This window comes from Acanthochromis polyacanthus, chromosome 17, assembly GCF_021347895.1.
Source record: "Acanthochromis polyacanthus isolate Apoly-LR-REF ecotype Palm Island chromosome 17, KAUST_Apoly_ChrSc, whole genome shotgun sequence".
Lineage (NCBI taxonomy): Eukaryota > Metazoa > Chordata > Actinopteri > Pomacentridae > Acanthochromis > Acanthochromis polyacanthus.
Genome location: NC_067129.1, coordinates 18,219,899 through 18,244,470, shown reverse-complemented (window position 1 = coordinate 18,244,470; position 24,572 = coordinate 18,219,899). Strand labels below are relative to the sequence as shown.

The 24,572-nt window shown below is 41.3% G+C and overlaps 1 protein-coding gene and 1 long non-coding RNA gene across 4 annotated transcripts in view; one reads left to right on the top strand and one right to left on the bottom strand.

Annotated features, from left to right (window-relative positions):
- Positions 1-24,572, bottom strand: part of LOC127530620 (uncharacterized) — a 234,277-nt gene that overhangs the window by 32,094 nt on the left and 177,611 nt on the right. The gene's annotated exons all lie outside the window — the stretch shown is intronic.
- Positions 145-23,392, top strand: kdm6bb (lysine (K)-specific demethylase 6B, b). Of its 3 annotated transcripts, XM_022210149.2 has the most exons (22): positions 145-327; positions 2,710-2,849; positions 4,998-5,054; positions 5,458-5,581; positions 7,855-7,911; positions 8,137-8,350; positions 8,472-8,720; positions 8,874-9,029; positions 9,325-9,603; positions 9,914-12,528; positions 12,618-12,744; positions 13,727-13,832; positions 14,561-14,766; positions 15,803-15,981; positions 16,071-16,139; positions 16,241-16,389; positions 16,471-16,585; positions 16,675-16,862; positions 17,310-17,451; positions 17,534-17,660; positions 17,744-17,914; positions 19,884-23,392. In XM_022210149.2, the coding sequence occupies exons 4-22, from the start codon at positions 5,463-5,465 to the stop codon at positions 19,905-19,907; spliced, it is 5,292 nt and encodes a 1,763-aa protein (XP_022065841.1). In that variant the 5' UTR covers positions 145-327; positions 2,710-2,849; positions 4,998-5,054; positions 5,458-5,462; the 3' UTR covers positions 19,908-23,392. The 3 variants fall into 3 exon arrangements, 2 of the variants coding, with proteins under 2 accessions (XP_022065841.1, XP_051793812.1); XR_007937265.1 differs by lacking the exons at positions 16,241-16,389; positions 16,471-16,585; positions 16,675-16,862; ... (2 more) ...; positions 17,744-17,914; positions 19,884-23,392 and having other exon boundaries at positions 15,792-15,981; XM_051937852.1 differs by lacking the exons at positions 145-327; positions 2,710-2,849; positions 4,998-5,054; ... (7 more) ...; positions 12,618-12,744; positions 13,727-13,832 and having other exon boundaries at positions 14,648-14,766; positions 15,792-15,981.

Below are 24,572 nucleotides of genomic sequence, written 5' to 3'. Positions count from 1 at the left end.
CTCATTATTTCTCGCTGTCTGCTGTTTTCCCCTCCTCCTGCCTCCTCTCGTTCACTGCAAAATGTGACAGATAACAGATCCTCGCCCCTCATTGGCTCCTGCCTTGTGATTGGCAGCTTGTCGTCCCGCCCCATCGGTCTCTGCACATGGATCGGTCTGCTATGAGAGCCCCAGCATCAGAGAGTGGAGTGGAAACAGGAAGAGGAGGAGAGGGGAAGAAAGGAGACAGAGGAGAGGATCGGGTGAGACAAGGTGGCGAGGACTGAAAGGGAGGAAAAGGGGAGCAGAGGGGTGTGAGGACCAAAGAGAGAGAAGACAAAAAAAGAGGTAAAAGCGGGACTACAGAAGAGCGGCTAGATGAGCTTTTGTGGCTGAATGGAAATATACTGCATGCATTGAGCAGAGTGAGAGCAGTGTGTGTTATTGTTCCTTTTCTGTTTGTCTTCATTTGTTTATTTGTGTGTGTGTGTGTGTGTGTGTGTGTGTGTGTGTGTGTGTGTGTGTGTGTGTGTGTGTGTGTGTGTGTGTGTGTGTGTGTGTTTTGTGTTTCATTGTTTCTGAAGGATTCGTCTTGGAGTGAACATACTGCAGTGTGTGTCTGCAGACTGCTGCACATTCATGCATGAAGCTCACACACACATATACACACACACACACATGCACACACACATGCATACACACATGCAATGCTCACGTGCAGACACAGCGAGCGCAAGAGCAGAAATGTGAAATGATGAATGTAGTGAAGGGGAACTGTTGCAGCTACTCCTGTGTTGTGTTTGCACTTGTGCTCTCTTGGACATTTAACTGTTGAATATCAGCCTGTGTGTGTGTGTGTGTGTGTGTGTGTGTGTGTCTGTGTACAGTAGTAAGAAGCTACAATGTGACCAAGTGCACCGATTAACCTTAATTTTGGAGTGATGTCTTAACTGTGTAGCTTGCTGTGCAGGAGTTGGCTCCCTTCAAGTTCAGTTCAGTTTTTTCAACACATTTTATACGAAGATTTTTGCTTTGCAGCATTTTAATAGAATAATTGGCTGAAGTGTCATACACGTGTCATATACGTATATACATATATATATATATATATATATATATATATATATATATATATATATATGTCGCACTCATTTGTGAGCTGTTTGAAAAAAGAAAGGACGTCTAGGGTTACTGTCACAAAACCGTGAACCCAGTGTACGCTTTCAGTTGATATGATTGTCAGCTTAGGTAACCACCTGGACGTGCATTTCTAGGTTACCATTCCTCACACAACCCAGCTGTCGGACGCCCACACACACACATCCTCACACACACACAAACGCACACGCTCATGCATCCAGTGTCTTCTTCAAACCTGTTAACCTGCTTCATTGTCTTTGTTCACAAAAAGCTGTACATTTTGCATTGTTTGCAAAAGACACCCCTCTTTCTTGTTCTTGACCTTGCCTTGGTACATTCCGGCACCCCTCAGAGGGCTGTGCTTTATGGAGCATACACCGGGAGAAGCTGCTATTATAGAAAGGGAGAAGGGGATAGGGCAGAGGGAAGCGGGGCTGCGGGGATGTTATTTTTAGAAATGTGATTGATATTCGGCTCATACTGTAAGTTCTTTCTCTGTGATCGTGCTGCTATTTCAGGGCTGCGTCCAATAAAATCACACACGTGCATGCGTTCAGGGTGGGCTGTCCAGTGTCTGTCTGTCTGAACATTGTTGCTCCTCGTTTCCTCTCCATCTGTTCTCTTCATGTCTCTGCTCTTCGTGTTAGCTAGTCGAGGAGCCACCAGAGACAGGCCTGGTCTATTGCAGCCCATCCCTCCTTTTATGGTATAGCAGCAGTATCCTGGCTACATACACACACATGCACGCGTAAGATCCCAGCAAGAGATGCACATCTGCAGTGGGTAACTGCAGCTAGCATGGGTTGAGATATGCATGAATGTGATGGTTTGTTTCTGACTGAACCTGAATTGTAGTGTGTTTGCAGCTCTTCACTCCTCAATGAATATTTTTATTCAGGTGACAGAGCTGCTGTAGCAGTGCTGCAGATATCTGAGAAGTGTCAACAGAGAAATGTAGAAGTATACATTCGACCCTATAGACTGCCTGCTCACCCACCCCCCTCTCACCATGTCAAAATCACACACAAATGCAAACACTCCCCTCCTTGCTTGAGGCCTTCCTCCCAGCGCTGGACTAAATGATATCATCGGTTGCCAGGGATACAAGGACACAGCGTGCAGAGAAAAGGGAGGGTGAGGCAGAGACAGAGCCACACACATTGCCTGAAAGAGAAAGCAAGAGGCTGGGATATTGGGTATCAAGAAGAGAAGAAAAAAAAAGCGAAGCCTTGTTGTAACAAGTAGTGAAGATAGCAAAGGCAAGAGGGCAGGGCCATGAGGAGGGAAGATAGGAGAAAAGAATGCCTGCCAGCCTGTCAGAGGTTACCAGCCCATGTTTCCTCTCCCCTCCTTCTTACATCTCATTGCATTCTCTCTCTTTGTCTGGAGAGGGTCAGATTTGCAACTGCAGATGTTGCAGGAAGTAAAAGATAAGAATAGAAAAGAATGGATGCTGTACCTGAGGGATGGAGGAGAGTTACTACCCTGGATTTGAAACAATAAACTCTTCCTGTCTTGTACATCTGTGCACCAACTGGCTATGGTATTTCCTCATTCTCTTCACTGTGTGTGTTTGTGTGTGTTTACCAGCTTGCAGAGGATGAGCCTGTCTATTTAAAGGCATCTGAGACTGCACGGGTCTGCTGTCTTTCTATTCCTGACCGACTGCATCATCAAATTTGGACCAGAAAGTCTGTCTCCCCCCTTTTTTCCTCAGTCCTCATTGCAAGGTAAGATTGGGCACAAGCACATGCACACATACACTTTATATTAGGTGTCACATGAACCTTTGCAATTGCGACTTAGCAGAAAGGATTAGTGTGGTGAAACTGTAGTAGGTTAGACAGCCAAATGGGGGGTTTCAGTAGAGACTTGAATGGATGCATGGTGGTCCTTCTGTAGTGGCTAGGGACTCCTTGATGACAAGACAGAGGGAGGAAGCAGACTGAGGGCTGCAGACAGTGTGTTTAACCTGCCATTAGGTCTTAAGTGCTTACCCACCAGTACAACAAATAACAGGTTTTGATTTTTGAGCACACATATTTAACTTTATATTTGAGGAACAGAACTGTAAAGTCTTAAAAGTAGTGCCGTAATTTAATATAACTTGCACTGAATGCAACATACTCCGGTACTGTTTGCACCGGCCATTCTCTCTATAAGGTTATCTCCCTGTGAAGGAAAGAGTTTACCCAACAGCAACTTAACCCATTTTGCACATGACATCATTTAGCGTCAGAACTAAACTCCAGATGTCTTGAATTAACCCTGCGCACATGGGTTTCATATTGGAAGCGCAGAGCCATTGTTGTGCAGAGCCAAATTTAAGCTGCTGTTGACTGACAGCTCCCCCTACAACACTGTAACATAAGTGTGTGTTCCAGTGTGCAACAGGGAGGGTCTACAACAGATGGTCTGTCTACTGTTTGCGTAATGTTGCTCAAATACTAGCAAGCTCTCAGTTACAAGCACAGTAAGTGCAACACTTTGGCGAAAAATGTTGTAAAACCACACAGACAGTGCCACACAGTTTACAAGTAGCTGGCATGAATTGAGCACAACAGTGAAGGTCTTTGTCAGAATTCATAACTGGCAACAATGCAACATTTGTATATAGCAACTCATGGCATAATGTGCTGCATATAAAGAGAAAGGGTCACAGTGTTATTTTACTGTATGTTAACACTGTACCACTGTATGTACATAAAGGCCTGTTGTGTCCTGTTTTTGCTCTAAAAATACATCTAAATGCAGTTGAGTCTAAAAAGCCTGAAGCCACAGCAGTAAGAACTGTCTGGCTTCAGTTGCTCTAGCAACTGGTTGGATATGGACTGTCGAAGAGGCTGCTTACTTGGCTCATTCAGCACTCACAGAAAGGTTAATATAGCAGAGCTGCACCAGTCTTACCACACGCAAACCCGTGGAGCAACCTTATTCTACGAAAAAAACGTGAGACTAGGGAAGTGGTAAAATGTTGCACGCCACTTCGTTATACCGGTTATAAATAGCTGTGGGAAACGAATGCATATGGAGTGTGCAGCTAGTCAGTGGTACCACAATAATCTCTTCAGCATGCAAAGTTGATCTTTACAAGGTTCTCTCAATTCAACACAAGTGAGTCGTAGACAGTAGACACAGTAAGACATCTTTTCTCTCCATGGTAACAAAATGCATGCAGCAATTCTGTTTTAATCAAGAGAAAATACCCAACCTGGTATAGTTATACAGTAGTGGCTCAATACTCAGTGAGATGCTGTAGAGCTTGCTGTGCCTCTGGAAGTTGGTGTACTTGAGGAAAATGGAATAAAAAGAAGCAAAGATCTACTGATCTAGCAGCTGATTAGAAACAGCAAAACTGGATGGCCAGAATGAGCTCCTGTTGAGAATGTGTTCTGTTGATCTGAGCCACATCTACAATCAGTTCCGACAATAAATAAGGGCTTAAGGAGAAGTAAAGGGAAGGGTAGGAGAAATACTACAGCAGTCCACCGTGGGTTTTTTTTTTCTTCCTTGTTCTTAAAGTGAGGTTGTCAGGGTCCTTGGTCTTACAGCCATGCCTTTTTCTGTCACTGGATGGCCACTGGCTGTGGGGCTGCTGGGCTGCGGTGATTAGAGGGAGGCTGAGTGAACAATGCAGCTCTGGCTGACTGATGATATGACTGTTGAACAGATGCAGTGCAGAAGAAAATACAGCATGAGAAGTTAAATGTACTAGAGATGCACAGAATGTCCATTTTTAATTGGTCATGCACAAATTCACAAGCTCATTTTGCATGACACTAGAAAGGTGTGTTGTGGAGTAAGGGTCTAGAAATGCACGTTTCTTGGTCTGTGTGGCCGAATACAGAATGTTCTACAATCATGTGTTTTGTCCACAGACTGCTTTTTGCTCTCAGGTGTGAAGAGGAGGGCCTCCCAAACACAGACCAAGACTGGTAACTACAGAACATGTGTTTCTGTCTCTGTACATTATGTGTGCATGTGCATGACTAAATGCAGACATACCGTACTATGTGTATCACTATAAAACAGTAATTTATCACAGAAGTACTTAGTGGATTGAAGGTTTATGGCACAGTACTGCAAAGCCAGTGAATGTCTAATCAGCCTAAGGTGCAAGGATCCTTGCTTTTTTATCATAAATAGTATAAATCTAGGAATTTGTGGCATTGTGTAATTCAGAGTGATAGGCATTCTCATAGTGTAATATAAAGTTTCATTAAACTTGCTTAATGAATTTTATTCAGTCAGTCAGATTCTTCAAATAAGGTGATAGATTTATTTGTTAATTTATATAGTTTTTATATTTTCACACCATGCAAACCATTTGTGTTCCAGGCTGCATGTATCACCAAGCAGAGCTCTATTCTGGCCGTAACACATGGGACTCCTATCCAGCTGGGGGACCTAACAGAGGACAATGGGCTCCTGTCAACAGTCGCCCCTGGAGCCACACAGAAAGGTGGGCTGCACCATTACAACACTCCACTGAAATTGTCAGTGTTGTTACATGTTTACCTTTTGTTATTTAAAGTATTGCATACACTTACACAGAGATAGAGTTGATGTATCCAGTGCATGTTTTTACATTTCTGTTCTGATCATATAGATAGATCAGAGATTTTGGTCTCTCACGATAAAATTAGCATGACGACTGCAATAGTGATGTTTAAAATGGATAGAAAACTCCACTCATAGAAAACGGCCCATAAAGTCACTTGGCTAAATCCGAAATTAGAACGACTTCTTTTAGTCTTTTCAAAGTAATGTTGGGTTTCACAACTGTCTGAGTTGTTGCTATGCAAACTGCGTGGGCAGACTTGAGACTTCTCTGTGCACAGCTGTCAAACTAACGTCTACCCGAGCCCACATGTGAGGCGTTTAAGGAACATCAGTTAATTGTAATGTTTAGGAAGTGAGGACTTTAGGGTGCAATTTTATTTCTATGTTTCCTCTACAAGATACACTGACTTCAGGTGAAGATAAACTTTGTTTTAAGTCTTATTCTGATGTAAATAGTTGTGCATCAAAAGGAATGTAGCACAACATGAAAGTTAAAGCAGTGCTCATTTATTCAAATGATTGATAACGTCAGTATTAATCACAGTGTAGTCCTTATATGAACTTAAGGTATAAACACTCATTAAAACTAACATTAAGACAACAGTAACAGTCACTAACAGTGTGGACATTGTAGGCTGTCACCATTAAGAAAGCAGACATAATATAAATGCAGCATTTCTGAAAACAATTGTAGCTCAGTGGGAGGGGGAGCAACAGCTTGAGGCTTAAACTCCCTCAACAAAAGTCATTCCAGCAGGTGGGACCTCAGCTTTTGTTGTCAGGGCTGATTCTAGATAAGTACCACTTTATGGGGCTGACTGATTAACTGAACCTCTGATGAGCATATTCATGAAAAGCTCTTATTTCAGCTGCAGCTGTAAGAATAAACCCATCTGCAGTTTCAACAAGCAGAGTTTTGGCGAATAAAACTAGAACATCCTCAGCTGCAGCTGACAGAAGCCTCAATCCAACTATTGAGTTGCAGCAGTTGAGAGTAGCACTAATAAATGTGATTGTGAATGCTACAGTGAGTATCTGATTGTGACATGGGGCAATATAAACAATAGTGACTTATTAAGATGTATGACTCTCAAAGAGACATACATACTGAACTCTAAATAGTAAAAATAAACTTTTAGCGTAGAGCTGACATGTTTTGACTGAGCAATATTCTGTATAGTACCTCAGGCTGGTAAAATAAGTTACCATTTGATCCAGTCGAGTTAACCTACTGCACCTGTAAATGAAACATTAAAGACTTTGATACACATGGTTATATTTTAAGTGAAGAAAAAATTAACAAATGTAAGTTACTGATTTATACACTTGTCTGTTTGTAAAGTTCAGTTGAGTCAAGGTGACAATATGCACCTTTGTGTTGTGCTAAACGATCCTTGCATAGGCGTTTAATTATCAAACTACTGCAACTTAGTGAAGTCAAAGAAGCGCATTGCTACAAAATTGGATGTTTTCCAGTCTGTCATGCTTAATCAGAGTCACATTTACAGGAATATTGGTGAAATAAGCGTCTCATTTTTGAGTATTTTTAAAGTCACTATCTGCAGTGAGGTACCCTTGATTGAGTCATTCAGTGGAAGTGCATATCCAGTGTAAAAAAAAAACAAGTATTCACCACCACCTCCATTGGAAGTTTTTCATTTTTATTTCAACATTGATTTATATTCGATATAATTTAGTTTTTTGCAAACATGAATTTACAAAAAAAGTTCTTTTATGTCAAAATGAAAAACAGATTTCTACAAAATAATGTCAAATAGTTAAAATTCTAAAATGTAAAAATGATTGCATAAGTATTCCCCCCTTACAATTCCATATTTAGTGAATGCATCTTTTTGGCCACTATTACAAAATTTAGCCTGTGCAGAAAGGACTCAACCTGCCTTGCACATCTGGACACTGCATTTTTACTCATTTTTCTTCACAAAACTGTTCAAACTCTGTTCATTTGCATTTTTTTTTAAAAAACCTAGGAAGAGAAAATAATGGCTGGTAAAGTCAACAGTGAGAAAAATCAAATCAGTTTGGCTTCGACCCAGCATCTAGCCAGTGGCAAAAGTGTCAAAGCTCCTGGGTTTGTATATGTTTGCATGAACTGCACAAATACCTTGAGAGAATATAGATTTTTCTGTTTTGTTTTATTTATTACTACAGATGCCAAGGAGGGCGCAATCAATCACACCATTCACTATCAAACCGTCTTTACAATAGGTGAGTGAAACAGTTTATCAGTCATACATGGCACCAAAATAGTTGTTATTGTGTCGTACTGATAATCATCTTTGAAGTCTGATAGAGAGTGGGTTGTTGTTTTTTTAAAATTAGACTTAAGCAACACAACAGAACAACACTAAAATGGACCTGAGTAAATAGTTGTGTTGAATGCTTGCCTGCAACATGATACCTGCTGCTGACTTTAGTTGGTCTTTTTGCTAGGGGGGACAGAGCAGTCAACCACGTCCAGGACAAGGGTATCTCAAAGGGGCACCGACAGCTGCTACGAATTGGTTACGGTAAAGAGCAGCCATTTGAGGCCCAGAACTGGCACCACAACTCCACACGCTCATTCCACAATCGAGCCGGCGGCAACAATGGTTATCTAACGGGACCCGGAGAACGCTACTGGGACAACAATGTCAACAACTCTGAGGTGAGAACTGATCTGATCTGGAACAAGATTATTTTCAAAGGACTTCGTGTTGCCATTGAAGCTGGAAGTATATAATCATTTCACTCTTTCATCGTAGCTGTGCTTTTTCTCTTTGTCTTAGCATGGGGGTCCTCGCCTGCATCGCAACAACAGCAGGGATCTCCAACCCCCACCAGAGAGGTGGGCCCCCTCAGACTGCCGCAGGAGCTTCCCAGGCAGAATGGTAAACAACAGACCAGGACCTTGGAAACGGCCAGCCCTCCACCAGCGGCGTGAACAACTGCACCAGCACAGTCCACCCCCACAGCACCCCTTATGCCCTAGAGATGAGTTTCCAGCCAAGAGGAGAAGAGACTCGGGTCCTGATCAGGTAAAGGTGTTGGATCTAGTAAAACAAACTTTGTTTCAAATGTGAAACAGCTTGTTCGTTCGTACATGATGTTCAATTTCTGTGCAACAGCACCACCCATTGGCAAAATTTTGTCTTCATAGTATCACAGGAGGTTTTTGCTTCTCTCTTCAGTCATCTCATCCTGGATCAAGGCATTTACCTTTACTTACCCATGCCCCATCACCACCTCGCCACCACCGCTGCAACCCAGATGACTGGAAGCCTCTTAATGACAGGGCAGGTCCTTGCCACTACTCTGATCACAGGAGCTCAACAACACAGCAACAAGTAAGCTTGTATCAACAGTGAACGATGACTGAAATATTAATTTTAAACATGCCAAATAAGGGGAGTGCCACAGAACTCTGGTTCATGATTGGGGGCTATTATTCCCCACAAAAGTGTCCATGGCTTGATTCCAACCCAGGGCAAGATTTGCTGCATATTTTCCCCCTGTCTTCTTCCACACTTTTCCTGTCTTTCCTTGACTACAATACAATAAATGCAAAAACGGCTAAAATTTTTTAAAAAAAAGCTATTTAAAAAAGATGTTAACTTCTATTATTTGTCTTGAAATTTGCAGGAAACCTCTAAACTGCGAGCTGGAGGACATGGCCTCAGTAACCCGGTACCGCTACACCAGAGCTGCGGCAGCAGACCACCACATCATGGAAGCAGAGGGAAGATCGACCGGAAAATCTCGTCTTCACCAGCAGACCACACCCGTGTGCCTTACAGCCACCAAAACCATCATTACCACCACCAACGGCACACAGGCCACTCGAGGGCCCCACAGCACAACACCCTGCTACGCCCTCTGGAGGAAAAGGACTCAAGGACACATCACCACAAACAAAGCACAGTAAGACATAAACATTTTAACTGCATGATCACGTAAACATCTATCTGCATGTTAGGGGTTCTGTTGCATTATTTGACTTAAAGTAGTTCGGGTGTTATGTTATATGCACATATGTTGATTAAGTAAAGGAAAGTACAAAATATGACCTGTACACTCTCAGTATGTCTTCCTCTTTAGTAGCTAATTTTATTGCATTTGTACAGTCCTACTTTCTACTAATATTAAGGTCATAATATCAATATGATACTGTTTGTGAATGAACATAATTGAACGTCCTTTCCCTAAAAAAAATACTCTTTTAAATCTGCAGGAAACTCAGCGTACTCATTTAAGGGGAAATTCAAGAGATGTAGATTCTCCTCCCTATTCATCCCTCCTCTGTAGTCCAAAAGATGGAGGCTCGTCTTCCAGCAGTCCAGGTGCTCCTTCCAGTCCCTCTTCATACGCACCAGTTAGTGGCAGAAAAGATCCGTTTGTAATTCAACAGTGTTGTACCAGCCTCAGTGGACAGCAGAATTTCCAAGAAAGCCCCAGTCACATCCCAAGGACTAGTTTGTCATCGACCACATCTCTTACATCTCACGCTGGTTCCAAATCCAGGTTTTCAGATCCCAAATACAGAAAGACCTCACAGCTCCTTTCCTCACGACAGTCTCCTCACGGCAGATCAAGAGCAAACAAGCCTGAGAAAGAGATAGAAGAACACAAAAAACCCGAGTACAAATTAAAAGATAAACCAGTGAAAAAGGAGAGAAAGAGTGAAATTCTAAAGACCAGTAGAAAGGGCGAGGAAAGAAAAAGGCGCAAGAAAAAGGAGGAAAAAAGGTTGGGCGAGAAGAAAAAGAAAAGAGATAAAGCAATTAGGAGGGAAAGAAAATTAGGCTCAAAAACTAAAGTCACAGAAAAGGAAATGTTTGCCTCTCTCTGCACTTCCACCTGTCCAGACGAAGTAATATTGAGTAAGATGGAGACTTCAACTTTGACGGTAGAGAATCAAGGTCTTTCACCCCCCAAGTACAAGCACTGGGAGGGGAGTGAACAAGCAGAGAGGACATCACACGGGCTGTCCGCAGACAATCCTCCTCCCAGCTGCACTTCACAACAGCGACCCCTAAAATCTGGAAATCACAAAATGCCCAAAAAGGACAGCTGTCCCCTAAAACTCCCTGTCAAGGAACAACTAGTACCGTCTCCTCCCAAGAACACTAGCCCCAGTCAGACCAGCAAGAAGAGCAACATTGTCTCATCCCAAACAGAAATGGGACCAAAAAGAAAGCCCCATGACGCACTCCCTTCTCTGTTATTTGAAGCCTTAGTACCTCTCAGTACAGCATGTTCTGTAACCTTAGAGCAGTCTGTCCATGGTAAAGAAGTTGGGCAGGGAGGGATCCTCAGTGCCCCAGACCTCCAGCCTGTGGCGGTGCTGGGAAATCTTAGGGAAATGGGAGACAACCTTGCCAACACTCCCCCTGTCCTCAGCTGGCAGGGTTCTCCTGTATCAGTTCTGGGAGAGGATGAAGAGGAGCTAGAAAAGGGAGTGATAAGTAGACCGGTCCTCCAGCCCAGCCCCACCCAGTGCTTTTCACCTCCTCCTGTAGAAAGTGAAAGCAATGAGGATATGAATAAGGAGCCTTGTGAGGATTCACTGGATGATTATTCACAAAGTGGCGCATCTGAACTCTGTGATCTGCCTTGTAAAACCGAACAAGTGGCCGAGGAAGAAAATGAAGAGGAGGTGAAGAGCAGCAAGGAGACCCCTGGCTCTCTTCTTCGTGAGCTTCACCACCACAAAACGGGTTTGGATGATGTCTTCAAGAGCTTGGCCTCCTTCCTCGGAGGCCAAAGGGTCACATGTCGAGGTGGTCCATTCGGCGGGCCTCCTGCTAGTGCTACAAAAGGCGTGAAGTACTCCTCCTCTCTTGCGCTGGGGCCAGAGATCCACTGTCATGAGAATCAGGATTTCTCCGCCAAATCAAATTCCACACCTTCCTCTGAACCCAGTAGTCAATCGCCAACTCACACTACCTCAGACACACTTTTTCAATCACACAGTAAAACAGATCTGAGTGAGCCAGTCACTGATGATCAGGAAAAGCAGCAAAAAATCGAAAATAATATGAAAGAGAAACAAGAGAGCAAAGATGCAGAGACCCGACTGGAGAGAACAGAGTCGCCTCTTTTGGATGGGTCACTGAGTGCAGAGCTGAGACTGACCACAACACATACAGCCTCTTTCACCAGCCTCATTACTGTGTCTACCAAGGAGGAGAGAGAACACGGCAAGGAGACAGAACACACAGGTACAGACCGAAAGAGAAAACAAAAGGCTAAGGATGGAAGAGGAGAAGGAGAGATCAAGATTAAGATAAAGACAGAGGAAAGCAAAGTCCTCTGTTCTAAAAATAAAGCAACCGAAATGAAGGACTTGAAAGAGAAGGATGTTCCATCCTCAGTGCCGGTCGTCTCCAGAAACTCACCCAGACCTCTCAAAGACAGTATGAAGGGCCACATTCCTCAGGAAAATCAAACCCTACATGGCAAAGACATCCAGGGAGAAAAAGTGAACACTGGGAATGCTAATGTAAAGACAGCAACAGAGAAGAAGGAAGAGGTTGATGAGACATCGTCCGCAGCAGGAAGTGCAGATACCAACAACTCACAGTCACCATGTGGTGTAACAATCAGTACATCCAAATTAGGTGCTCCCACACCAGCAAGTAAACCTCCCTCCTCATTAGCTCCAGTGGACCCCCTGAAACTGAAAGCATTGTCCATGGGCCTGTCTAAGGAGCTGAAGATCATCTTGATTAAAATGCAGAGTGCTGGGAGGCAGACATTCAACATATCAGAAGTGGAAGAGCAAAGAATCCCACTTTGCAAGATCAGCATCAAAAACACGGCCACTGAAGTCATCAGAGCATGCAAGTGAGTCCAAGATGCTAGAAGTCCATCAGAGTTTCATTCACTCCGGCTAATGAGTGTTGAATATAATTGCTGTGTTATGTTTTTTGTAGGGGAACAAGAGTGAAGGGGAAATTCAAGGAGTCATTCCTGCTTCCTGCGTTCTCTGTTAAACCCAACATTGACATTGAGATTCCCATTCCTCGGGAAAAGCTGAACCCTCCCACACCAAGCATTTACGTGAGTGCACACTAATTAGTGTTGTCCAAATGACTCACCTTGACGAGTAGTGGTACTAAGTGTTGATCCGTAAAATCTTGTTTGTAGCCGTGTTAGCCGCATGGTTACAGAGATGACTATGTCTCCTTATAGGTCAGGCGATCCACCACTGTGGCCAGGGGCTAAACTTGCTTCGACCACAGTGGTTCCCGACCGACTTTGGTGACCTTATGACTGGTTCACGCTGAAGTGTCTCAGAAACTTCAACTGATTTGTAGTGTGATATTCGTACTACACTCTGGATGAATTGTGTCAGTTTTTTGCTCCTGTGGACTGGTTTTTTGCTGTAATATAAAGTCCTATATCACTTTGAAAACAGCACAACTATGGTTAGAAGTACTTGGTTCGAACTCAAAATGTTATCCAGCATTATAACAAAGTTCTGAGGTAACTTTGTTATACTGTCATGATGTATCTGTTGTGCTGTGATAAGGTAAAATATTTAAATAATGTAAAATAAAGTGATTTTGGCGAAACATCATAATTTTAAGCCTAGATTTGGTTGTTTTACCTGATGAAACAAGACATGATTTGTTCAAGGAGCATCAGAAAGATGAAACTCTCATGATTGTTTCTTTTTTCAATCTTTCTGACTCTGATCAATAGTAGAATTTTGTCTTTTTTTTCTAAAGAAAGAGTGCCTTTGAAACAGCTTTGGGATTCAGAGGGTTAAATGTCAAAATAACATTTCAACTTCACCTTCTGTTTAGTGCTCCTTAACAAATTGCTCATTACAGTATACAACATCGTCATCCTGTCATCCTGACCATGTTAGAATCCTAATATTAGCATTTAGCTCAATGCTAATTTATGAGCGTTGAGCTAAATCCTTAATGACAACAAAGAACATCTACATCCTACTGTATTCTTCATTTGGTGTCAAGACAAATCTGTTCCTTTGCTACCCTCAGATGTTCCAAATTATACTGTTCTGTTTGTACAGTTAGAGAGTAAGAGGGACGCCTTCTCTCCAGTTCTGCTTCAGTTCTGCACTGATCCCAAAAATGCTGTTACGGTCATCAGAGGCCTTGCTGGCTCGCTCCGCCTTAGTAAGTATTTGCACCACAGTCATAATAAGTAATGTACTCTTAACATATTTTTTCAATTTCCTTTCCGTCTTATGTTTTTGAAGGTTAGTAATATATTGCCATTCATTTGGGCCTTAAGTTCATCGACATGAAAAGAAGGCATGGATATCTCAGATATACATGTGGCACTTATTATAGGAGCTGTAGATGATTACATGTCATTTTTTGACGCTTCTACGCTTTCTACAGTCACAAACTAGGTAAGAACAATTTGTTCAAAGAAGTGCTGTGGCTTGAAAACTCTGCACAGCAAATTTGCCATTAAGGCAGCATCCAGTGCCACATTTTCACAGTCATATCACACCTGTGTCTTCATCTTCCATATTTGAATGCAGACCATGCATGCTGAACCACGACGTGATGGCTGGGCAGCTGGGAGGCTGTACACTGATCGAGGATTGTTGCTTTGAATACATTTGCATATTTCAGTGTGTGTTTTAGAATCATTAGTGTAGACATACTCAGCATGTCTTTTCTCTGCATCAGTAGTATGAAATATTGTAGGCTTCGATCAGAAAAGAATGAATTAATGCAACACCAGTGGGATACAATGTTTTTAGTGTTTTAAAAATCTCAATGCCTTCATAAATCTAAAATCTAAAAAAGAATCCAAAAATCTAACAAATAAAATAGTTTGGAATTTTCTATTTACCTGCATAATTACCTGTGCTTTCTTTTACTTATGTGAGATCTTGGTCTGTTCTCCACCAAATCTCTGGTGGAGGCCAATTCGGACCATGCAGTGGAAGTGAGGACTCAGGTTCAGCAGCCTGCTGATGAGAACTGGGATTCAAGCGGTTCCACACAGACGTGGCCCTGCGAAAGCAGCCGCTCGCACACCACCATCGCCAAATACGCCCAGTACCAGGCCTCCAGCTTCCAGGAGAGTCTACAGGTAGACATTTTCTCTCATGCCCCATATGTACACACACAGTTTAATGTTTAGGAGTTGAAGGCATTAATTCACTTAGGCCTGTTTGTATTCCAGCTCTTATCTAAATGCGATCAAAAAGCATATGTGCTTGTTTTACTGACACTTCGCCTCATAAAAGACCCACTCCTACAAATAGACCTGTTTGAAGTTGTACATACAAGTGATTGAATCTTGATGACTTTTACTGGCAAATTTAAGCATATCACATTTATATAGTTCCACAGTTGCTGGAAAATGTTTCTAGACCAACAGCTGCTTTTGGGATTTTGTACAGGTCTCTGTCTAGTTGCCTCCTGTGTTGAAATCAGCTTTAAGAGTCTACTGTAGGCTATAGTGTTCTACTTTCTAATATCTCTGTGACTGTACCATCCCATGGAACTGCTTATCACTTAGCTTTAGCAAGAAGTATTTTAGCATGAATAGTATGTACCTATTTTACCTTCTTTCTGGTGCAGCACAGCGCTGCTCTAATGACATAACATTAGCTGCTGTAGGGACTTGCTTGCTGTCTCCGGTCCTCAACTATGAGTAATGATACTGCTAAATTTGTTGTACTTTGCTGAATCTTTCTCACTCTTAGGAATTGTGTTTCACAAGGTTCAGAACAAGTAGCCCTATAAAGTGATTTGGTACATTTGAGTTTAGCCTTTCCTTATGTGATCTTTAGAGAGTGATGCCTTGTCAATTTTCAGTAGGATTCGATTAGTTGTTTTTGACTCAGAAGAAATAGAAAGAAAGAAGATGGTGTATTGTAGCAAACATAAAACCATAGCATATAACAAAATAAACAAACTTGGCATTTACAAAATATGCTGTTTATGACTTATATTTATATTGTATGTTTCTGTTCCTCGACTCACATTCACACATTCTGGAGAAATAAAATCCACACATATGGTAGGCAAACACTGGTTGAACTGACAGGGGTTTGAAGGTTTTCTATGGAGTGATGTATTTGTTTTTAGCTGTCAGCTAAGCTCATGCAGATGTGTTATAGGAGGAGAAGGAGAGTGAGAATGAGGAGGAAGGAGAGCAGACCTCAGACCAATCAGCGGCCACAAAAGCTGCTCTGATGTTAGCCAACATTAAAGGCAGTGCCACTTCAGCAGCCAATAAAGCCAGTTCTGCTCCCGCCGTCAGCAAAGCCCTCCCTGTTCACAGCACCACCTCACCCAGGTTAGCCAAAATCCTAATCTTTTTATGTGAAGAAAAAACAGTTTTACTATGTAAACAATACTCAGCTCAGACTTTACTATTTCCACCAGCTTAGAGCAGAAAACAGCCGGGAAGATCATTAAATTCGGGACCAACATTGACCTCTCTGACCCTAAAAGGTGAGATTATGTTTTCAAATTCCACCCACTCAAACTGAGCTCACTGTGGGTCCTTGTCAGTTCTTGTGAACTGCCACATTTTTATTTTTATTTTTTACAAGGTGGAAGCCCCAGCTGCAGGAACTCCTGAAGCTGCCAGCTTTCATGCGAGTGGAATCCAGTAACAACATGCTCAGTCACGTTGGCCACACCATCCTGGGCATGAACACTGTCCAGCTGTACATGAAGGTGCCAGGCAGCCGCACACCAGGTCAGTCTGTCTGACATCACACTCCTCTAATTCTAGAAATCTAGAAATCTTTGAATTTATAAATTGCCTGGTTCTTATCAGGTCATCAAGAAAACAACAACTTCTGCTCAGTCAACATCAACATTGGGCCTGGTGACTGTGAGTGGTTTGCAGTCCATGAACACTACTGGGAGGCTATCAACAAGTTCTGTGAGAAGTGAGTCAGGAGGTTAAGTTTAACTACAAGATGTACAAATAATCTATTTGCATGGACTGAGTTGCTTTGCTGCGAACTGCTCCTCTCAGGCATGGAGTAGACTACCTTACAGGGTCCTGGTGGCCAGTCCTGGAAGACCTCTACAGCTCCAACATCCCTGTGTACCGCTTCATTCAGAGGCCAGGAGACCTGGTGTGGATCAATGCAGGGACTGTACACTGGGTCCAGGCAGTGGGCTGGTGCAACAACATCGCCTGGAATGTGGGACCACTCAACTGTAAGTTAACCACGATCTTAGAATATGTATCTTTGGACTATCTAACCTGCAAACTGCATGGTAAAGATGATCACTTTTGCAAAATCTGGGACCCTTTTATGTCATACATTGGTATGAACATCTCAACACTTTTTTAGAGAGACTTTTCGTGAACCTCTCAAACCTCTACTGTATATCTATTTGTATATTCACTCTATTTGTCTAGATTTCCTGTCTGTCTAAACTGTGCCGGAATATTGTGTTGTGTTCTGTTTTGGTTTTCTTTTGTAACGAAAAAATTCCAATAAATATATTTGGGGGAGCAAAAAACTGTAAGTTAGACCAGAAAAGACACGAAACCCAGTAGCCTAAACCTTGACTGTTCATTGCTGTTCTTGGCAATTCAATAGGCTGTTAGCTGTGCTGCTTCTTCATTCTCACCACTGCTTGTGTATTTTGTCCTCCCAGCATACCAATATCAACTGGCTCTGGAGCGCTTCGAGTGGAACGAGGTGAAGAAGGTCAAGTCAATCGTTCCCATGATCCACGTTTCATGGAATGTGGCTCGCACCATCAAGATCAACGATCAGGATACCTTCAAGATGATCAAGTAAGATGCCTGCGTGCAGATCTCTGTGAGTGAGTGGGCGTTTGTTTGCATCTCTCACTGTCTGCTCCCGTGTCTCTCTCAGACACTGCCTGATGCAGTCCATCAAGCACATCCAGATTCTGAGAGACCAGCTGGTGGCTGCGGGGAAGAAAATCTGTTACCAGAGCCGTGTGAAGGATGAGCCGGCCTACTACTGCAACGAGTGCGATGTGAGTCCCCCCTCCTCTGCTGTGCTGTAAACGCATTACAAAGATGATGTGAAACCGGGTGCCAAAACTGTGTGTTTGTGCAGGTGGAGGTGTTTGACCTGCTGTTTGTGACCAGTGAGAACGGCAGTAAGAAGACCTACGTGGTGCACTGTGAGGACTGTGCCAGAGCTAAGAGCCCGTCGCTGGCAGGAGTAGTGGTGCTGGAACAGTATCGAATAGAGGAGCTGATGAGAACATACGACAGTTTTGTGCTGGTCAGTAACACTTCGTAATCTTCTGGAACATGTTGGATACAGTTTTATATGCTACACATTTTTTTTTTAGATAATTTATCTCATTAAAAAGAAGTAACTAAAGCTGCCAAATGAATGTAGCGGAGTATGAAGTGTAACATTTTCTTCTGAAATGTAGTGACGTGGAAGTATAAATTAGCATTAAACAGAAACACTAAAGTAAAGTACCTCAAAAATTTTACTTAATTACAGCACTTGAGCCAAAATAGTAGAGCTTAAGTCTTGAGTAGATAATACAGATGTACTTCTGACCGTTTCGCAAATGCCTATACAATCACATTTTAGACTGATTTCTGGTCGTCCAGGCAGCAATTGGTTCAGTTTATTTCAGTCTACAGGCAGTGATCATCTAGATTTTGACCCTTTTGGTGCTTTTACATAAACAGCATTCTTATTTGCCTTCTGTTTACCTTCTTTTTTTGACAGTAGCCACAGAGTTTGTAAAATTTCCAGTACACCACTGAGAAAGAATTTTAAAAACAGCCTTTGCTTCAGCCACACATCAAATGTAGCGTCTGTAGTTTGAGTCCAGCTGGAGGCTTTTGTTCCATGTCATTTCCCTATCTTTCTCTCCCCTCATTTCCTGTCATCTGTCAAATGTGTAATATAACCGCTAAATTCCTTCCTGAAACAGTCTCTGATCACAGCTGGGAAATGATAATCTGACTTTCATGAAGCACCAATGCAAACTAGCTGTCCACTGTGGTGGATTACCAGCTGAGTCTAGTGCAAATTTAATGCGTCTGCGAGTTTATTTGTGTATCGCCTCGTCAAACAACTTTGCCAAGAACTCAAGCCAATGGCTGTCTGGAGATTTACAGTCTGAAAACATTCGCTGTGTTTTAGAAAATGGTCAGCAATAATGTAAAGACGTTCTCAGCGGCACCAAAAAGCAGACTAACGTCAGAGCGGTATAATACAAAGTAAGGTGAATGGGTCAGCGATGCACAGTACGTAGAGCCTAAAGCCAGGGTTTTCATTGTCACAAAGGTTGAGCTGCACAGCTAACCTGATCTGGAGGTTTTGCTTGGAGTTTGGGATCAGTTGTAAGAAAGCAGCTCTTTTAATAGGTCTTTTCCTGAGAGTATCCTCTATTTCAGTTAGGGTAATACAGTATGTTTACATTGCATTGCTGTCGAGGTCTATAGGCATTTAGTTGGTTATAGAGATAAATGCATGAATATCATTTTATGTTTGGCTCTGATATATTTTGTTACACAATGCTGGTAATGCAGCTACTAGAGCGCAGATTACAAAAACTGAATACTGTATTGGTATTTATGACAGAAAGTATTCAATCAATGCCATTAATTTCACTTGGATGTGGTCAAAAACTGAAATGATTTCCACATATCTCTCTTTCAGGGACAATATTAGACCTAAATGTTTTTGCTGATCACTAGAATAAGCATCTGATTGCAGAGTGCACTACAATAAATATATTAACTTAGATCATGAGCCATTTTGTACCAGCTTTACTCTCTCGCATCATTTGCATAAACAATCTTTTTTTACCTTGGTAAATGTTGATATTCGTAGCTCTTAAAATGTGTTCTCTTCACTGATGTAGGCAGCACGATTGGTCCGTTTTTGCATCTCATGATGCATCAAACTTCCCTTTTTTATAGAAATGTGTGCACAGCCTAATGAAGAGAACCTGGTTAACAAAGGAAGTTGATAACTACTATTGTAAGACCCATTTTATGTCTTTGTGGTTTGAGGTTTTGACCTTACCTTGTAGTGCACCCATCTGCAACACAAGTAGCTATGAAGTATAACATCACATATGCGCTTCTAAATATTACTAAACGTCGTGGTTATTTGTGTTAAGTTACAAATGTGTTTGGTACTGTGTTTGAAATAGTTGTTCACAGCTGTTTTTAAGCGGCCACCTGAGCTCAGTCTGTCTTCATCTTTTTCCCTCCTTTAGACTTCATCACCCCTTTCAAAGTGAGGACTCCTCCACAGTGTTTTTCAGCCATAACCAAAACTCTAATGGCAGCACAAATGTTGTCTTCAAGGCAGCCTGTTCCTGCAAACACTTTCTCAGTCAGCCAATCACGTTTACTCAGTATTGTTTACATCACACAATAAGGTATGGATACTCAGCCAATCCAACTATAGCTCACTGTCTTCCCCATACCAGCTGCTGATTGGACGTGTGTTTTGAAATAGAATGACTAGACTGGTACTTCTCATGAAAAGCATTTCAGAATAAAAAAAAAAAAAAGCAAAACAATGTGAGCACTGCTAGCACTGAAAATCAGGTTATATATGTTCAACGGACTCTGCTGTGATTCAAAAGCGTCAAGTAGCCGGTTCTGTGTAATGATTCAGGTACTTTTATGCAAATTCAGTAGAACTTTTTTACACCAATCTAGTTATTCTATATGTCCATGAATTTGCTGTGATTCTATTGTACCAGCAGGGGAATCGCTTCACAGGAGAAGTAGCTGATTGTCACATTTGGCATTGTATTGGTTCCTGTTTTTGTTTGGTATTCAGGTGACATTTGTAATTCCTGTCTGTAAACTCTTCGAGGTGCTATTCCAATCTTATTTATTCTCGTTAGATACTTAAAAAGTTTTACCAGCCTAGAAGTACACCACATTGGCCTTGTGAACTGTATTTAGAGGAGAGGTAATTAGAGGAATAAACACACACAAATGAGGTTTTATGTAAGTATTTTAAAAAAAAATGAATCAAAAAAGTTTCAGTTTCTCTAAAATACGGGTTTACTAGAGGACTAATATGGTTTCACTCTTAGTTGGAAATCAAGTGTGTAGAGGGGAAGTGTTTGCTTTTTCACGAGTCCAGCTGACTGGCGGTTGGTGTGGTTTCTATGATACACCGAGAAAACAGACATGGTGTCGTTTTTATTTTTGGAAGGGGAAAATAGTCCCAAGTTTTATACCTCTTTTTGTTGCAATGTTCCTGTTTCTAGACGACAGAGAAAATAAATAATTGTAAATTGTGAATGAATTTATGGAATACACAGTGGTGTGCATAGATGGGGTGCAGAGAGAGAAGTTGGAGTCAGCATTGATGTTCGTGTCAATGAAGTGCCCATGAAGTAATCTGTCCAAAGAGACACACAATCACAATCTTATAATGCAAAAAAAACCAGTGAGGCCAAACACGAGCAGACTGCAGGGCACTTCACTGTTTCCATTTAGCCCCAAACATCCGCCCTGATGAGGTTTCAGCTCCATGCACTGCCACGGGGTTTAATATACCGTATTCACAGTTCGACATGTTTAACAAGCACATGAACTGAAATATCACAAGAAAGGTCCAGATGTCAAGAGCCCATGTTATGCTTTTGGGGTTTTCCCCTTTCCTTTATAGCTTCTTTGTTTTTATAAAAGATCTGCAAACTGAGAAAGTCGATGCCAAAGGGAGTTATTGTCTCCCACAGCAAACTCTGCTTCTTACCTGCATGAAAAACGCTTCATTTGGAGTTCAGACTTTTGTTCTGTGGCTGACTTAGTCACCGTGTACCACGTTTGCGTAATGCTTGCTTGCCTAATGTCTCCAAATGTTAGCGGCTCTTAGAGGGCTGCACAGCTTGCATAGAATTTGGGGTTACTGTAGTTAAGCAACAGTGCTTTGCTTTTGCCTACCAGAACAGACAGGGAGAGCTAAAATAGAGCAGATGACAGACAGCAGATGAGACAAGGTGCTTCAGTAATGTACAGTATGAGAAAATAATGTGTTTTTGAACATTAAGTCATGTAACAATGGTCGTTTAAACCCCAAACATAAAACCACGAACCTGCAAAGGAGCATAATATGGGCTTTTTACCAGTCCATCAAAATATTATTATCATTATTTTTATCACATTAAATAGTAGTTTTCCTCATTATATCATATTTCTGATTGTCTGTTTGTACTTATTTAAAAAAAGGCAAATATAAAGATGAAGATTTTTGTTACAGCTTTGAAGTAGAACCTGAGTGATACCTGATGTTTTTTAGACCAGTAGCGATATATTGATATTTGACAGTTTAAAAAATGTCAAAATGCCATATTGGTTGCTCGTGATTTTTAAAATAGAAGCATAACAGACAATTCTAGCACGGACCGTTTAGATTTTGTGGTTTGTTTTTGATGAACTATAACCACGTTACTAAGCTGGACATTTTACAGTATAAAACTCTACACATCGGTGCTGCCAGACTCTGTAACAGTGCATTACTTCACATGTAGTTTGGTATTTCTGTGCTGTAAGTTACTACATACATGAGCTAAGCTTGGTAAGTGTATCAGTCTAGTTCTACTTCAAAGTACATTCAGCAGCTCTGATTCCTACACAGAATGTCTTTACTACTCACTACACTGGACTGTATTCACATGCTGTAGGCCTGTTTCTGAATTTGAGTGGAGGTTCAGCATCACTGTAGTATAATCTTTGTTATGAAATCCCCACAGATGACAACTTTCAGAACACACCTCTGCACTCATTAGTCTGTGCACACCATTTCATGTACATAATGTATCTGTTTTCAGGTTTACTAGAAGACTTATGTAGTTTTGTTTTCAATCAGAAATCTAATTTGTATATGGTCACATGTGTCCACCTCAGTCATTTGTTTTCGTTGTTGCTATATTATAATACACCTGGGGGGAAAAAATCCTGTTTCACTCTAGTTTAAATTACTGCAAGGGGAATTTCTTCCCACTTTTATACCTCTTTTTGTTGTCAGTTTCTGTTTTTTGGATTACAGAGAAAATGGAATATTGTAAATTGTGACATTATTTATACTGTACATGGTTGTTTTCTTATATATTTATTGCATATCAAAGGATACTTCACTTGATAAGGGGCTACAAGGTATTTTAAAAATGTAGTATGGTCATAATGTGTGGATAGGGGAAGTGCAATCAGGGGGGCGGTTTAATTTTCATGGTGCTAGACCCCTCCTTGCCTCAATGCCCCCTCATTAAACAGCATATAATGATGTATGAACATAAGTCAGTGATACAACTCAAACCAACCATTTGGTGCTTAGAACCATTTCAACACAGTTTACTGGTACCAGAAATGGAATGATGTCTTTGTACTGTATCTAACAGATAAATACGAGATCTTTTTAAACTTTTTTTCCATTGTATGAATTCATAATCTTGTGAGGCATTAGTGGTTTTATGATGAGCATTAGCAGTAGTTGTAATTCTTGACACTTTTGCAGAGACTTTTAGGGATGTGACTTTTAATGGCGTCGAGGTTTTTTGTGTCTTGTCCTCATTATTAGTATTATTTGGAGGATGTAACAATGCTCTTTTTTTTCCCTCTTGTTTGATTTATGCTGCACTTATTGTTTCAAAAAGAACTCGCATAGAAGAAGACCTGAGCCAGACCTGTCTTAAATCCCTCTGTGATTTTTCTGTGACATATTGTATCGTTGTTCAAGAAAATAAAATGTTTTGATAAATTATTCAACAGTGACGTTTTACTTTTCATTTCCTCTCTGTTGTCTTAATAGAGGCTTCAGTCCTGTCTAAGAGCAGCTATTCAGCTGTTGCTCTTTTATGTGTCCTAAAAGATACGCTGGATGAGAGTTTGATCTGTTATCAGCTCTTGAGAAAGCTGGACAGGAGATGTGATTGTCTTCCCTTCATTTTTCATTTGAAAATGTGTATTTGTCTCGTACAGTTTTGCTTATTGTTTCTCACACCGGCCAACATAGGTTGTGTTCTGAGAAAGCCAAAATCAGGCCCAAAATAATACCTACTTGATATGCATGAAATTGGCTCCTGCCTCAGTCTTGATGAATCCTGGGTAAACATTTCAATGTGGAGTTAGTTTTGACAGGGTTTTGATACGCTTACTCGCTATAAATATGTAAATATTTCACCATAGCAGAATGATCCTGTGGAAGGACAGATAAATGCTGACTTCAGGCTTTACTGTTTATGCCTTCTAAGGTGTCAGTCGTGCTCATAAGCTTTAGTCAGTCTGTTCACCACAAACTTGAAATTGGAGATTGATTGCAATTAAATGTTGTACACATCTTACCAGTAACTATTTTATTGATTTGACTTTTCCTGCAGATCGCAATGTAGATTTACAGTGAAATATCTCAGCGACTAATAGCTGAATATCCTGTCATCACAGCAACTGTTTTGGCATGTATCAGTAGGTAAACGGGTGTTACTAATCACATCAATGAAGCTCCAACAGAAATAGAGCAGAGTTTTAATTAATGTGGTTAACAACTCTGGTGTCTACCTGCTATCTCAGGCCTAAATGATTTCTGCAATAAAGGTGTATTAATATGAACTCCATAGCTTCCTGTCTACCACCACTAGCACAGCAAAGTTGTAATTTAACACGTGAAGTATCTCAACATTTACCAAATACTGTACATGAAAACGGACAAACCCTCTGTGATGTCAGTGCATTAGCAAGTTAATGGCAACATAAACACTGAACTCATAACTAATAAACTTAGAATTTTGAACCAGTGATAGTCCCATCAGCTCCTGCTGTACTGTGGTACTACTCACTCCTCACCATCATTTGTCGAATGTTTTTTCTTTCTCATTTTTGTCATTTTGTGTCACATTTTTGTAATGTTTTGTCTTGTTTTTGTCGTCTGACTTCCGTCCCATGTT